This window comes from Ipomoea nil, unplaced genomic scaffold (assembly GCF_001879475.1).
Source record: "Ipomoea nil cultivar Tokyo-kokei standard unplaced genomic scaffold, Asagao_1.1 scaffold0688, whole genome shotgun sequence".
Taxonomy (NCBI): domain Eukaryota; kingdom Viridiplantae; phylum Streptophyta; class Magnoliopsida; order Solanales; family Convolvulaceae; genus Ipomoea; species Ipomoea nil.
Window position 1 is genome coordinate 5,674,052 of NW_017617116.1, and position 15,517 is coordinate 5,689,568.

The 15,517-nt window shown below is 37.1% G+C and overlaps 3 protein-coding genes across 5 annotated transcripts; 1 reads left to right on the forward strand and 2 right to left on the reverse strand.

Annotated features, from left to right (window-relative positions):
• Positions 1 to 1,146: 1,146 nt before the first annotated feature.
• LOC109175448 (UDP-glycosyltransferase 87A2-like) lies at positions 1,147 to 1,923 on the reverse strand. Its single transcript, XM_019324708.1, has one exon. It carries the CDS (start codon positions 1,921 to 1,923, stop codon positions 1,147 to 1,149), a length of 777 nt encoding a protein of 258 aa, XP_019180253.1.
• Positions 1,924 to 2,274: 351 nt separating this feature from the next.
• LOC109175977 (double-stranded RNA-binding protein 2-like) lies at positions 2,275 to 5,834 on the forward strand. 3 transcript variants are annotated; one of them, XM_019325369.1, is made up of 4 exons: positions 2,275 to 2,639; positions 3,503 to 3,763; positions 3,913 to 4,132; positions 4,454 to 5,834. In XM_019325369.1, the coding sequence occupies exons 2-4, from the start codon at positions 3,518 to 3,520 to the stop codon at positions 5,593 to 5,595; spliced, it is 1,608 nt and encodes a 535-aa protein (XP_019180914.1). In that variant the 5' UTR covers positions 2,275 to 2,639; positions 3,503 to 3,517; the 3' UTR covers positions 5,596 to 5,834. The 3 variants fall into 3 exon arrangements, with proteins under 3 accessions (XP_019180914.1, XP_019180915.1, XP_019180916.1); XM_019325370.1 differs by having other exon boundaries at positions 3,516 to 3,763; XM_019325371.1 differs by lacking the exon at positions 2,275 to 2,639 and having other exon boundaries at positions 3,344 to 3,763.
• Positions 5,835 to 7,099: 1,265 nt separating this feature from the next.
• On the reverse strand, positions 7,100 to 10,097 carry LOC109175978 (tubby-like F-box protein 3). Its single transcript, XM_019325373.1, has 6 exons — positions 9,931 to 10,097; positions 9,331 to 9,678; positions 8,711 to 8,798; positions 8,275 to 8,404; positions 8,005 to 8,184; positions 7,100 to 7,767 (listed from the first exon to the last, which is right to left on the reverse strand). The coding sequence occupies exons 2-6, from the start codon at positions 9,634 to 9,636 to the stop codon at positions 7,296 to 7,298; spliced, it is 1,176 nt and encodes a 391-aa protein (XP_019180918.1). The 5' UTR covers positions 9,637 to 9,678; positions 9,931 to 10,097; the 3' UTR covers positions 7,100 to 7,295.
• Between the last annotated feature and the right edge of the window lie 5,420 nt (positions 10,098 to 15,517).

Sequence of the window (15,517 nt, forward strand, 5' to 3'; positions counted from 1 at the left end):
TACAATAAACTCAACCTTCACTTGAACTTATCAATTTGAAAATTTTATTTTTTATACTTAGAAAAATAGTACAAAATAACCAATTTGTCTTCTAATAATTTGACAAATCAAAATAAATTGTTAATGTTAACAAAAATTATATGTATTAGATTGAAACTGTTGTATTGCAAGTTTGTTTGCAGGCCTTTAACTCGCGAAGAACAGTAATAATAGGAAGAAGAAAATAAAGAACAAATAAAATGATTTCTTATTCATCATCAAACTCTACATCATTACAGCAAGCTATTACAAGATCATACCATAAATATAAAGTCATTACCAATCATATCATTAATACTAGAATAATGTCCATAATTATATTTTACAACATAAACAACCACTTTCAACATAATTAAATAAGAAAAGTTATATAGATCAATAATTTATAAACTAAGTTTACAATTTAAGCATAACTAATAGACTAAAATCACAAATTTTCAAAAATAGACTAAAACCACAAATTTTCCTTTATATATAATATTATATACTAATATACTAATTGCTAACACACATTCTTTCTAGGAAAAAGGGTCAAATAGGTCATCAAACTTTAGCTTTAAAGTCAATTAGGTCCCTAAACTTTTTAAATGTGCAATTACACCCATCAACAATTCATTTAGGTGCAATGAAGCCCAAAAAACAAGTTAATAACATGCTCAGTGATCGCCGGTCACTTTTTTTTGTCGGAAATTCCGTCGGTCAAATTTTTTTTATCGAAAAATTTGTCGGAAGGTGGCCTGAACCTTAATGACCTGTAATAACAGGTCATTAACCTATTTTTGAACTTCATTACACCTAAATAAATTGTGGATAAGTGTAATTACACATTTAAAAAGTTTAAGGGCCTAATTGACTCTTTATTTAAAGTTCGTGAGCCTATTTCACCATTTTTCAAAGGGAAAATCAACGATTTGCTCCCTCAATTGTTAGCGAAATATCAATGTAGTCCCTTAATCGCGAAATCATCGATTTAGTCCCTGAAAATAACTGTTTTTAGTTGATTTGGTCCCTCCGACCGTTTCCCGTTGAAAATCCAGCGAAGGCTCCGATTTGGCATGGGTAATTTAGTCTTTTCACACCATCTTCTTCATCCTCCCTGACTAAGCTTCACCGGAAAACGTTCGTCGGCCGGAAAATGGAGCCATGTCCATCTATCACGAAATATGCTACTGAGCCGATCTGCTGGTTCGCTGCCTGCCTGACCGGAATTGCTTCTTTACTTTCATTACACTCAGACCCCATAAATCTCCTCAGAAGTTGTGCAATTTCTCTTCTTCTCACTATACCATCATTATCACACCCCTTCTTCACCTTCCACCCAATCTTCCAATCCTCCACAATCTGCTTGCAGTTTGTGAACTGATCAAGAGCTATCGGAAAAGCAAGAAAATGAACGCCGGCGAACGCCCCTTCTTTGGTAGAGTTCCACCCGCAATGCGACCAAAAGCCGCCAACAGAACGGTGGTGCAACACCCTCAGCTGATCACACCACGACACTATTAACCCTTGCTCGCCACCACCGCCTCTCTCCCTCAGCCGCTCCGTGTTTTCACGCGCCACCCAGAAGAAACGAACTCCGCTTTCACAGACGCCGACGACGATCTCTTCCAACTGCCCAGCCGAAAGTGAGAGAAAGCTTCCCTGAGAAATATACAACACAGAATTCGCGGGTTGAGCATCAAGCCAGGTGAGGTAATCTGGGCAGCTAATTTCATCGCCATCGCCTTGGATAGGGAAGTAATTAGGTATTGCAGTGCCGATGGAATAGATAGGGGTTTTGAGTTTAGGTCTGAGAGCTTCAATAATGGCGTCAGATTCCAGCTCCGCCACGGAAGTGAACACAAGGTATTGCCCGCCGAGCGTCATAGATGGACTTGGCTCCATTTTCCGGCCGACGAACGTTTTCTGGTGAAGCTTAGTCAAGAAGGATAAAGAAGATGGTGTGAAAAGACTAAATTACCCATGCCAAATCGGAGCCTTCGCCGGATTTTCAACGGGAAACGGTCGGAGGGGCAAATCAACTAAAAACAGTTATTTCCAGGGACTAAATCGATAATTTCACGATTAAGGAACTACATTGATATTTCGCTAACAATTGAGGGATCAAATCATTGATTTTCCTTTTTCAAAAAAAAATAGTGAGAGAAAAGTGAGTCCTTAATTGAAGATATTGCCTTGAAATCTACAGTGGACATAATTGAACTTTTGAATGCAATCGGTATAAAGTTGCAGAGAACCTTTTAATACACACCACTTTATGGCTGAGTTAAAATGAAAATGGAAAAAAAAAAAAAAAAAGAGGCAGCTTTCTCTCTCTTCACCTTTCATCAGTGTTAAAGATCCGTGAATAGAATCGCAGAAAGATTGAAAAAGGGCGCATCAGAATTCAGAAAGAAGCATAGAAATACTCGCTGTGTATTTAAGCACTCAAATAAATTCGTATCATAGAAGCCTATGGAAGTTAAGTTTGCTGTTTAGATCTTCTCACCCACCTCCTACAGATCCCTCTCGCCGCCGTCTTCGCCGGAGCTTCTACTTTTCCCGTTCCCATGACGCCATTTTACATCACCTGAGCTCCAGTTCCCATTTTCATCGTAAAGGTGAGATTTTTATACTGTTATTCATCCATTTGCAATTTGGGAACTGATCTTACCGCTTGAATTGGAGGTTTTTGGCTTTTAATTATTACCCTTTTGCTATGTGAATTGAGTTTGAGAGTCTCTATTGAATGCACAGTTATTGAAGATTAAAAAAAAACAATTATTAGTATATGCTCTTAATACCCAGTCTTGTGAAGTGTGTTCTATGGCATCTTTGTGTGACCCTTTTCAATTAGGAGAGTATCAGGAGGCGGTTTTGTGAGGTTTGGCAGGAGAAGTCATCTTATTAGACGGTGTGGCCGAGGTGGAGTTTGAATATTCTTTAAAATAATACTTTATTTTGATTAGAATATGCAGGTTAGCAGGTAAAAATCTCTCAGAGTCTCAGGCAAAATATACTTTATTTTGGGGTACTTGTTTTTGCAGAAGATGCTGGAGCTTGGATCAATTAGGTTTAGAATTTAAATGATTGGATCATTAGTTTCATATCTTTTGCTCCTTAGTTGTTCAGCTTGGTGAATGGCTTGAAAAGGAACCTAGTTGCTCGTTTAAATTATCTTTTGCCTATTAGCCTTTCTTGGTTTGAGCTGGGCAACCTAGGCTGGTTTACCTCTTTCTGGTCCTTTGCTGGCTAGGGTTACAAGACCGGTTTACCCAGTGCATACCCTCGGGTATTGGCTGCAGGTTTCCCACGTCATTCAAAGATGGTTATTCTTTAGTCTGTTCTTTCCTGGATTTATTGGGAATTGAATTGAATAGTTTCTGTTGAATTTCTTGAATTGATGTTTGAAGTGATGAAGTTCATAATCTCTTTGTTTTCGTATATCGGATGCGATTTTTAATCATAGATACGTATGTGATAGTGTTTTGTGTCAGGGATGTATAAGAACCAACTTCAAGAATTAGCTCAGAGAAGCTGCTTTAACTTGCCATCCTACTCATGTATACGAGAAGGACCTGATCATGCCCCTCGCTTCAAAGCCAAAGTAAATTTTAACGGCGAAATCTTCGAGAGCCCAAACTTCTTCTCGACCTTGAGACAAGCAGAACATGCTTCCGCTGAGATTGCGCTTAAAACACTCTCACAGAGAGGCCCTTCAAGAGCATTAGCTGCAAGAGTTTTGGTACTACTTCTCCATTGCTTGATTATTGTTCCTTTCATTTCCTTATTATCTTGTTTTACGCCTTCAAACACTTGGGATTCTTTAAAAAAAAAAAATTTGTGTGAACAACAGTGACATGTTGCATCGTTTTCTCGACTTTGCATATGCAGGATGAGACGGGAGTTTACAAAAATTTGCTTCAAGAAACTGCTCACAGGGCCGGGTTAAATCTTCCAGTTTATACGACTGTTAGATCTGGGCCAGGATGTGCTCCACTTTTTACTTGCTCGGTCGAACTTGCTGGGATGAGTTTCAAAGGAGAGCCGGCAAAAACCAAGAAGCAAGCACAAAAAAGTGCTGCAATGGCTGCTTGGTTTTCCTTGAAGAACCGTAAGTAGATACATATCCTTGAGTATCCCTATTACAAACCAGTTTGGTTGGCGTGAGTGGCCGTGCACTCTTGTCCCTTAAGAGAGGTCGGGAGTTCGAACCTCTCTCGTATGGAAAAACCAATCTGGCCAGCACTTTGCCCCTTAATTGGGCCGGCCCGGTGCGAACGGGGATTAGTCTGAGTATGGTACGGGCTCAAAGGTGCCTCCTACAGTTAGGGCCTGCTCAGGACACCTCGTGGTCTAACCCAAAAAAGTATCCCTATTACACATACAAATTCTTGTGGTTTTATCTAAAGTTATTCCGTGTATTTATGTGTAGTGTCACAGCAAGATTCTTCGGGCTGCTCTTCGTCTGATGGAGGAAAGGATGAGCAAGAGCAAGTAACCGTTGCTCGCTACCTTGCCAAATTTAAATTACCGGAAAGAAGGAGACCGCTAAAGGGTCCTGTTAAGAACGACGTGATCCCGTATCATGTCAGCAGATCGATCGACAGACTGCAGCATCAAAATTACACGTATTTTCCTCTCTCCCCAGACGTGTCTACATATAACAATTGGCATCATGGAGTGACGCTTCCAAGCTACCTCCTGGGCTCGCCTTCAGCTCCCTCGTCCATCTCCGGGCCTCAAATTTTCCCTTTTGTACAGTCCATTTTCCAGTCTGGCATCGGTCCATATATCTTCCCGAGGGAGCGAGAGCCTGTTGTCCCGTTGATACAAAGTGGTCCATTTTTCTACATGTCTGGCGATTTGGTACCGGCTTGTTCTAATAATTCTCGGGTTAGAATAGAAGAAATAGAAGAAAACAGCCAAGTTGAAGAAGAGTGGCGGAACAAGGATATGAATTCCGGTTGCCCGAGGATCAGCCAATCCTCCATTGCCAGCGGTTCTCAGGGCGATGCTCTGAAATATCCAAACGAGTATGCCAGCATGAGGGCCCGAGCACAAACTTGTAACGGCGAAGAATTCAGTTGGCTCTCTCCCGGCTTTCTGCAAAACAACCCCGGGATGAATCAGCCCGTGTTACACCAACAAAACGCAAACTACTCGAGCTTCTTGCCATCTCGAGCTCAAGCCACACACGCATGGAGGTCTAGCTCTCCACGACCAACAAGGGGTCCCACAATAGTTCCACCCGAAACATCTCCAAGGAACAGAAACGCTACTTCCACACTCAATGTTCCAAGAACTCCTAGTTTTTCTTCGCGACCAAGCAGGACCACAGTCCCTTCATATTCGACCAGACCGTGGCTGGAAAGAACCCGGGTGCCCTGCGCAAGGGCCATCGCCCCAGCTGTCCAAATCCGATCAGTCGTACCAGTATGTTCCGCTCCCGCTCAGCGAGTTCCACCCGCCATCAGCCGGGACCCATCATCTTCCAAAGGCGACACCAGGAAAACCAAAGAAACTTCCGATGACATTTCAGCAGCAAGTTCAGAGTTTTCGAGGCTCCAAATGTGAGTAATTCGATCATGTTTTAGACGAGTCTTAAGGCAATTTCTGATAAACCGCATGCTTGCTTGTTCAAGTTACAAATAGCAAGAGAGAAAATGAATAGAGAATAAGAGCTTCTGTCTTTTGAATTTAGTGGTAGGCTATCCAGAACATTATGAAAGATGAGGAAAAATATATATATATAACCAAAATTTTGTATATTCTGTCTAATCTTTCTTAGAATATTACTCTTTTTTGGCTTGTTATCTTCATAGTTCCTAATTAAAATTTTGGTCCTACTTATGATTCACTCATTTTCCTCCTCTTGTCAAATACTGGGAACCTGAAAAATGATTTTCAGAAATTATTTTTCGAATTTCCAAACATACTGGGAAGCATTTTTCTTCAGAAATGTTTCTTTATCTATGAATTTTTTATTTTCTCAAGTAGAACTTCAAGAAAATTGGATAAACATCAACACACAGGCAAGAGCTAAACACATGCTGGGACAATAATAATACAATCCCACACATCTCACTGTACAACAGAGACAAAAATGAGTAGACAGACATTATTGTTATGCAAGAAAACTAGCTGGGTACAGGCTTGCAATGGATAAGAACATTTGAGAGATTTTTCTGCTCACCCAAATTGTCTTTTATGTTTTAATTAATAGGACGCGTAAGAGCAACCCCAACAATGATTTTTGTTGATTTAAAATTAAAAATAAAAATTCTTGATAAAATGGAAGAGAGGGTCGGAGAGATGGTATGTTGCAGAGGAGTTTGAGTTTTTTGTGGACGCCGTTGAATTTTTTTTTTTTTTTTTTTTAGATGAGGGGCAAGCTGATTCGTATAGTCATCGGCCGTCGGATTCTCGCCGGAGATGGACCTAGCAGGTCATTTACCGATTTTTGAGTTTATTGACTTAATATGTTAAAGGATATAATTGCATTTTTAAAAATTGAGGTGATTAATTGACTTTTAAAATAAAGTTTAAGAGCTTATATGATCATTTTTTCTAAAAAACCAAAACATAGGCCCTATATGGTAAACGGCTATTAGCTAATAGCTGTTTGGATTAATTAGAGAATATAACTAATTGATAACATTAATTAATTGTAGAAAGATGTTTGATAAATTAACTGTTTGGTATAATCCCTTTCTCAAAAGCTAATTGAAAAAGTTGCTTTGAACAACTTTTTGAATTTTAACATTTTGAAGTTACAAAAAACTAATTAACCAAACACTTATATTAATTTTTTAACCAAACCAAACAATTAATAGTGGTCAAATAAGTCAAAATTAGCTGATAGACTAACTATTTTACCAGGCCATAAAGAATTTACTCCCTATAGTTTAGGGCAACAGAGACAGGCTAACATTGATAAGACAGTGACAAGAAATGAAGCAATGGCGAGCGTTTTCATTCCAGCTAGCATATTCCATGCCACCACAAGTTGATGTTACAGTTTATATACAAAAATCATTCAACCCAGGAAGAAGGAAATGAATCAAATGAGACCAAAAGATGCAAGAACAATGGTGGCGAAAACCGAAAATTATCTTCACAACTTCAAAGAAAAAGGGGAGCAGAGTATATATACAAGGAAGAATTTACAGTAGTAAAGGTTACCCTACTTTCCAGTTTCCACCATTATTAAGAAGTCCAGTGCAGAAGATAATAGCAGAGTGATACAATCTCATCTTTACCCCTCCCAATCCTCGTTATTCACAAGCTAACTTGGAGTCGAAGTTGCTAAGACAGATGGCAAATGCAAGAAATGGCGATAACGGGTAGCGGAAATCCATTGTGAAGACATCCTTCGCTACTTTCCCGAACTGTAGAATGACCTTCTCACATTCGGGCACCGCCACCCCATTCTCGGGAGAAGCTACCAACTGAAAGTTTTTCACCGAAGCAACGGTTACCCGTCCATGAAAGTTTAGGCACCAGCACTGGAGCTGCTCGTGCCATCTGGGAGCCTTGTTTCTTAAAACTAGCGATCCATCCGTTTGCCTCTCCGATGATCTGGACAGGAGTTTCTCCGAGCACATTGATTTTGATCTGAAAAAGGGTATTGTTGGAAACGAATCACCGCTCGAAATTGGAAAGTCGGTCTGCGTGGGAGCTACACCTCCCGGTTTAATCGAAGATGCGGGGATAGTATCCATAACACACTGCATTTTCCGTGGTCCCCTGGTTGGCATAAGAGAATATTGATAAGATATTTCTACCCTCGAGCACTTGAGTCTTTGTATGTTTTTTTTTTGTTAGACCACGAGGTGTTCTGAACAGGTCCTAACTATAGGAAGCACATTTAAGCCCGTACCATACCCAGACTATTCCCCGTTTCGCATCGGGCCAGCCCAATTAAGGGGCAAAGTGCTGGCCAGATTGGTTTTTCAATCAGGCGTAAACAATTCAAAATTATACCTGGCTGCAAGTCCATTCAACTCATATGAAATGTGAGCAACTTCATAGTTTCCAACGGGTACTCTAGGGAAGATATGTTTCAAGGCCCCCGGGCTAGTATTGTGACTTCTCACCATTTTAGCTCTTGTAACGGGCGGTGAAGCATCATACACTGTAAACTTGGTTCCGAGAAAATTCGACCTAGGAAAACGGAAAAAGTTTCTTCTAGTTAGCCCTTCCACATTCTTAATATTCTAGTCAATTAGTTTTACAGCAAATCGCACGACCCACCTCAATTTTCCTAGATAATTGCCACTTGCCTTTGACATATCACCGGCATGGAGAGATATAATGTAGTCAGTGCACGTTGTTCGCCTATACTTGCGAGCCGCAAGCAGAAACTTCCCGTCATCAGTCAATGCTGCCACAACAATCAGATGGAGTAAATCGGGATATTCATAATAACTACATAAGCATTGTTTAACCTTCATAATGCTCTGATACCATGTTAAATAATATAGAAGAATGAAAGGATTCAATGTATTGTCTGGCTAGAGCTGTACAGGTATCAACTATTTATACAGGAATAAGCTATAGCATAATGAGCCCACTCCTAACAGGCCTAGGGTTTCAACAACCCCATAAGCTTTTCCCCCCGGCTTTCAGTGGGGAAGAGAAACACAAGTATAACACTGGCCTAAATGGAACCGGAATAAGAAATGCCTACCTTGAGACAAATTGAGGTAAAGATGAAACGTCTGTGAAGTGTTGCTCCGCTTTAGAAAGCACTGCATCATAGTGTCTCTCGGGCCAGGCTGCAACCAATATACAGAAACTTTTAAGGTGACAAGAACACTGGAAACGAAAGCATAAAAATACCTACTTCATCCACCCTTCTTTGTGCCAAAATCTAACTTTTAAAGATACAAATCGCCGTGTTCTATACTCACTCTAGACCTATAAATAGTGAAAAACATAATTGAACCATTTCGATTCTATGCCACCCGTAATTTCTAATCCACAATAAACCGGTGCATCAGACACATAACATTAAAACAGCAAAAAAGAAAAATACAATAACCAACTTATATCTCTATCAAAGCCAAGAACCTTAAGGCCTCAGCTAACAGCCATTTACCAAAAGCAGTACAATCTCATCACTCTCCTAGCATAACTCGAATCACAAGCAATACTAACACATCACAATTCCACCAAAAACACAAACTATCTATATCAAAAGCAGTACAATCTCACCATTCTCGAAGAACAACTCGAATCGCGATGAATACTAAAACACCACAAGGATTACTTCAATCCCAAATTAACAGAGAGAGAGAGCAGACTGACCTGCTTTACTGCAATGGGGAAAGTGATTCTGCCACTAACTTCAGGGGTCTGAACCACCTCCTTCAAGATCTCCCTCCAGCTCCTACAAACCCCAGCACAAGCCACCACACTTTTCCTCAAGGGCCACTTTCCCTCACACTCTTCAACCCTCATCAACACCTCTCTCAACAGCTCGATGGGCATCTCAGCCCAGAAGCTCCGCCTCAAACCATCACACCCACCACCCAGAAACACCTCCGACGGCTCCTCCGCCGCCACCGCCGAGCTGTGGCGGCTCCTTGACCTGGACCCGTAATTCCACTTCATCTCCCCCGCTTTCTCAAGGACTTCCAGAACTACCCACCACTCCTACATACAAAAACAAGCAAAACATTTCAGTTTTTTGAAAAGAATTCTCAACATCATCAATAAAACCCAGACTCTTTAGTGCACCTCCCTCGCAGATCTTAAACGAAAAACGACCAAATCATGATAAAGATGCAAACTTTACAGATACCCATGCATTATGCATGCACACACATGGAAAATACTCGATTTTACAGGGGAAAAACCCAATATTTCAGCTGTGATTCTGATTTAAAGCAAAGATGAAAGACTTACTGAATTGAAACAGCTCCAAATCACCCAGAACTAGCAACAACAAATATAGATACAGCAATACACACTCACACACATAAGCACTATATGCATAGATTTACAGGATGATGAATTTAAGAGAGAGCAATTCAGAAGGAAGAAGGGAAGAACCGAATATGAGTAGAGTGCGATAAATACACAAGAATTAGGATTGAAATACGACAATGCTGGGTGGAATTGGGTCCCACGCAATATTGTTTTTTACTCCGTATTTGATTATTTATTTTTTACTTATTTATTTTGGGTTTCCTTTTTTATTCATTTATTCTTTATAGCTTGATCAAGGATATTTCCTTGTATATAGCCTACCAAACTAACGACGTCGTATAACAATAAAAAAAGATTTTAAAAAATGATAATAATTATTAATGGATTTATTTAAGTCTATCGGTATTCAATTTAGACTTTTATAATCTTTAAAAATTTACTAGTATTCAAAAAACTTATTAACATTTATATACTATATATTATGATAGGATTTTTATAAATTACCGCTCAATTATATTTATATTTTTTTAATGAGAGAAACTCACAACTACTATCCGAGAGTTAGGATGTGCATTACGTAAATTCTACTTATGTATAATAACCAATAAACTGCACATGTGAGATAAACCATATTAGTAAGATCGTGTGCAATGAGTTTAACTGAGAGAGTGTTCGTAATAATCAAACTCGTGACATTTTAATTTGAGAAATTTTATATTATGCTAAAAATATTGAGGGCTCGTTTACTAACAGAAAATTTTATGTAATTTTCTGGATTAAATTGTATACTTACTATGTAGCTTAATTAATTCGTCAAAAAGTCCAAAAAATAGGTAACCTATGTGCGAAGTTATCATAATGATAATTGAATGAATGAAAATGATAGCCTCTGCACTATTCCCTTGTGACACTGACTTTCATTTATATTTATTTTACTCCAAAAATTACTATGGATGGAAGTGGTATCCTGGACTTTATACACAACTCATAATAACAATCCCAGTATAAAAACATTCCATTTGCCGAGGTTATGAATTAATGTCTTTATTCTATTTTTGTATTTACTCGTCTATTGTTTTTTTTTTTTTTTTTTGAATGCTACTCGTCTATTGTTAATTTAATTGAATTTAAAATTTTAACTTTTTAAATTTGTCTTAATAAAGTCTAAAATGTATGAGCTGCGCCCATACAAGGTCTTGTCTCTTCTTTACATAATACAAATTATTTATACTAGGTAAATACTTTCTGACTCATTTTAAATGTCTTATTTAATATTTATTAATCAGATAAACTATTTTTTATTTGTTTATTTTATTTAATATTTTTTTTGTGGGCTTAATAATAATTTTAATATAGATTCTAAATGTATAAATTTGATATATTAATACTAAATATATGAAGTAATAATCTGTAAAAATAAACTGTAAATAATTTAAATCAATCATCATTAACCGAGCCAGACACATAAAATGAGATATAATGAGAAACGAACAGTCCAACGCTCTTCCTAATGGCCAACGCTGTTCCTTGTGTTTGGTTGTGTCTCAAGAGAAACTCAAGTTGGTCTCACATAAGTCGAGTTTGATATAATTATGCCATGTATAATTACACTATCACCTAATAATTTAATAAAAGTGACAATAAATTATTGAATACGAAAAATGCTATCATAATTAAAAGATTAAAAGAGATATTATTTCTACAAAAAAAAATATTCCTTTCATCATTATGTATATATAAATAAATTGTAGAAGATATTTTTGAGATATTTCATATTTGGATAAGGTATTAAATATTCAATATAATAATGTCAACACGGTTACACATGGGGCTATTGCCTAATTGATGGGTTTGAGGGCAACTGTTTGGCTCACTTGTAGGTATCTACATTTTTGTGGGGAATTAATCCCAATTTTCTTAGCTGGAAAAATGGTTTTATCAACTAGAGTAGGCTCACATACGTACAATGAGGGGACCAGGTCAATAGATTTAGAACCTCTTTGAGATATTTTTTTAAAATATTTTTTAATTTTTTTAGGTTATACTAGACTAATTTTAAGTCTTCATTGATATTTTTTATGTTTAGATTTTAAAAGTGTCGAGTTTAAGTAGCGGACATAGGGAATGAGAAAGGGAAAAATCAGATCTTATTGCACGCTTTTATATCATAAAATGCATTGTTGTTTCATTACTAAAGAAAAATACTACTTAAAACTCCCAATTTTTACTCTCTCATTCAAAATTGTGATGTCGACGTTTTTCTCAGGACCCACGGGATAAAAATAACTTATCATCTCCTGTCACATCATGGAGTAAAAGTGAAGAAGTAAAAATAAGGAGTGTAACTTCATTCTGGTCCAATAAAAATGTCAACATCCAAACTTTGTGAGATTGGAGTAAAATTTGGAAATATAGTAATATTTTTCATAGAAATTCACATACAAAGTTGATCATCTAAACACAAAAATCCCTTTATTACAATATCATACACATTTCAATAAATTGTTATACTTAACTCGATAAATAGAGTGTTAATGTAACTACAAGGTCTGAACTTCGACTATACATCGATAAACAAACTGCTAATGTAAGTACAAAGTTAAGTCCAGACTACTAATGTAACTACAAAGTTATGACTTCAATTACTGTAGACCGCCCTGCAAATTGTGTTTTTCCATGGTCTTGGTTTTCTTCAAGTGAGGTATTAGTTGAAGTACTAAAACTTAAAAAGAGGAAAACTAACAGACAGACTCCCCAAAGTAAAAGCCAAGGATTCCAATCCCACCACTCAACAATCAACATCTGAGAGTGACATGAATCTTCAAAAGGCAAGATCAGCAGATAACAGGGAATCAAATTTCTGGGAGGGGAGGTTGATATATTCATATATGATATATCCAGCTGTATATTGCTACACACTAATGCATTTGATCAACCACATCAAAAACCACTTTTTTTCATTTTTTTGGTTGTTGGAAAGGGACATGGCAATACGAGTACAGATAAGGAAACAGGGACATCCAAACACAAACATGGGAGGGGGTTTCCACATCCATTATCCTTGTCGACACTAATCCGCTGTCCCCGTGAATAACCATAACAAAGTGGAGCAAATGATGGAGCATTATATTGTTGATATAAACCAGAATTAGGATTTGCATTTTTTGAATAGAAGCACTAAGCCATTGCCACCTAACATCCTATGCATTGCCCACAGTATGTATATTAGCAGCTGGATTTGCAAATTCATATACTAGAAGCACTCTCACTTCTTAAGAGAGGTCGGGAGTTCGAACCTCCTCTCGTATGGAAAAATCAATCTGACCAGCATTTTACCTTTTAATTGGGTCAGCCGGATGCGAATGAGGATTAGTTTGAGTATGATACGAGCTTAAAATGTGTTTTCTATAGTTAGGATCTGCCCAGCACACCCCCTTAATTGAGCCGACCCGGTGCGAATGGAAATTAATTTGGTATGGTACGGCATTATTGCATGGACCATGGTCCACACAATTGTGTGGACCATAAATAAAAATTGTGTGGACCATAAATAAAAAGTATATTTTTAATATATTAAGGGTACATTATTTATGTACGTAAAGTACATTTGTTGAAAGTACATTTTTAATATACTAAGGGTACATTATTTTACCTTCAATACAAAAATAATGTACTTTTAATATATTAAAAATGTACCTGATATTCATGATCCACACAATTGTGTAGACCATGGTCCATACAATAATTTGCCGGCCTTAAAGGAAGAAGGAATTAGGATGGAAATGTCCGTGAGAAAAGAATAAAGTAGGAATTGAGGGACAATATATGTACCATTTTCAAAATTGAAGACAACATTTACACTACAGAATACAATATATATACAGTTTTGAAAATTAAGGGGCAACATTTACATCATTAATAATTCAGTAGTGACATTGATAATTGACATATTATGAAGGTGCATAAATTATAATTTTCCCTAAAATATTATTAAATATTCTAAGTTCTAACATATGCAGCCAAAATAGCAACAGTAATGGGCTTTAAGTCCCTTTCACCAAAGTTGATCTTCCTTCTCATCACTCATACTGAAGAATGCTAGATCCAAAACAAAAGAAATTAAGGAAGTTGTAATGTCCATATCTCATATTTCTTTAGATTATCTAAAGCAATTATACTATCCATTCACACACTACACTTAGTGATATTTCAACTTTACTTCTCAAATCCCAGCAGACTAGGGCCATATAGATTTATAATATATAGCTTTGGTCATATTCTCAGGCAAAGGGCAAGCTTGTTAAACACAGATTTAGGCACCAACAAGTACTGAAGATGCGAAGAAATACCTGAGTGGTCGGGAGACAAAAGAATCATTGGAAATACATTTGATTATTGTCATTCCAACATTACTAGAAACTCAAAAAGTGTTAAAAGGAAAAGTATTCCTGTCAAGTATCTAGCCAACTGAACCTATAAGTCAAACCATACTAAAAGACTGAATTCAACCAATCAGCTAATCTAATTATGACCTTATAAATCAAAAGTTTTTAATGGGTTGAACCCAAACAAGACTTTAAGATAATCGGTCAGACTAATTGGACTAACCCGCGGGCACACGCAAGCATGAGTGTATGACCACTACATGTTGAATGCTGTGGTGGTTACCTATGATAGTTTATAATTTACAAGTGAAATAATGTATTTGAAAAAAAATTGTGGGGAAGTTGATAGGTCCATTCAATTATTTATTGTTTTTGATAAACTATATGTTCATTTTTTAATTTTTTTTTTTGGATAACGAGGAAAACTGCAATCACTATGGAAGATGTGAACTTTGCTCCTTATGTAATAACTCACAAATCACATAAGAACCAACCATATAAGAAAAGTAAATTGCATTAAAAAGATCACCTGCAACAAGCTCGACTGAGAAAATATTGACAAAAATTAAATTTGTGAGCATTCAAGTAACTTTGTTCATTTTTTATAGAGTTAATCACCATTTTGGTTTCTCAATTGTTTCCCAACTGTCAATGTAGTTCTTAAATTTTTTTTAGGTCCCTGAAAGGGTTTTAATTGATAAAATTTTAAACAAGAGGTAATGAACGATTTGGTCCCTCAATTATTAGCGAACTGTCAATGTAGTCTCTCAATTCCTTACTCATCGATTTGGTCCCTGAAAATAATTATTTGTAGTCGATTTAGTCCCTCAGGCTGTCTTCCGTCGACGGCCGGAGGGACCAAATCGACTAAAAATAATTGTTTTTGGGGACCAAATTGACGGCCGGAGGGACTAAATCGACTAAAAAATAATTGTTTTCAGGGACCAAATCGATGAATAAGCAATTGAGGGACTACATTGACAGTTCGCTAATAATTGAGGGACCAAATCATTGATTAACTCTTTAAACAATTCGAAGATTAAATTAGTTAAAATAAAAAAAAACTACAGACTACATTGACAATTGAAAAACAATTGGAAGATCATGATTTTTCCTTTTTTGTTGTTAAAAACACACATATTCTTCATTGTACAAACTAAGCCCATCCTATGTTAGCT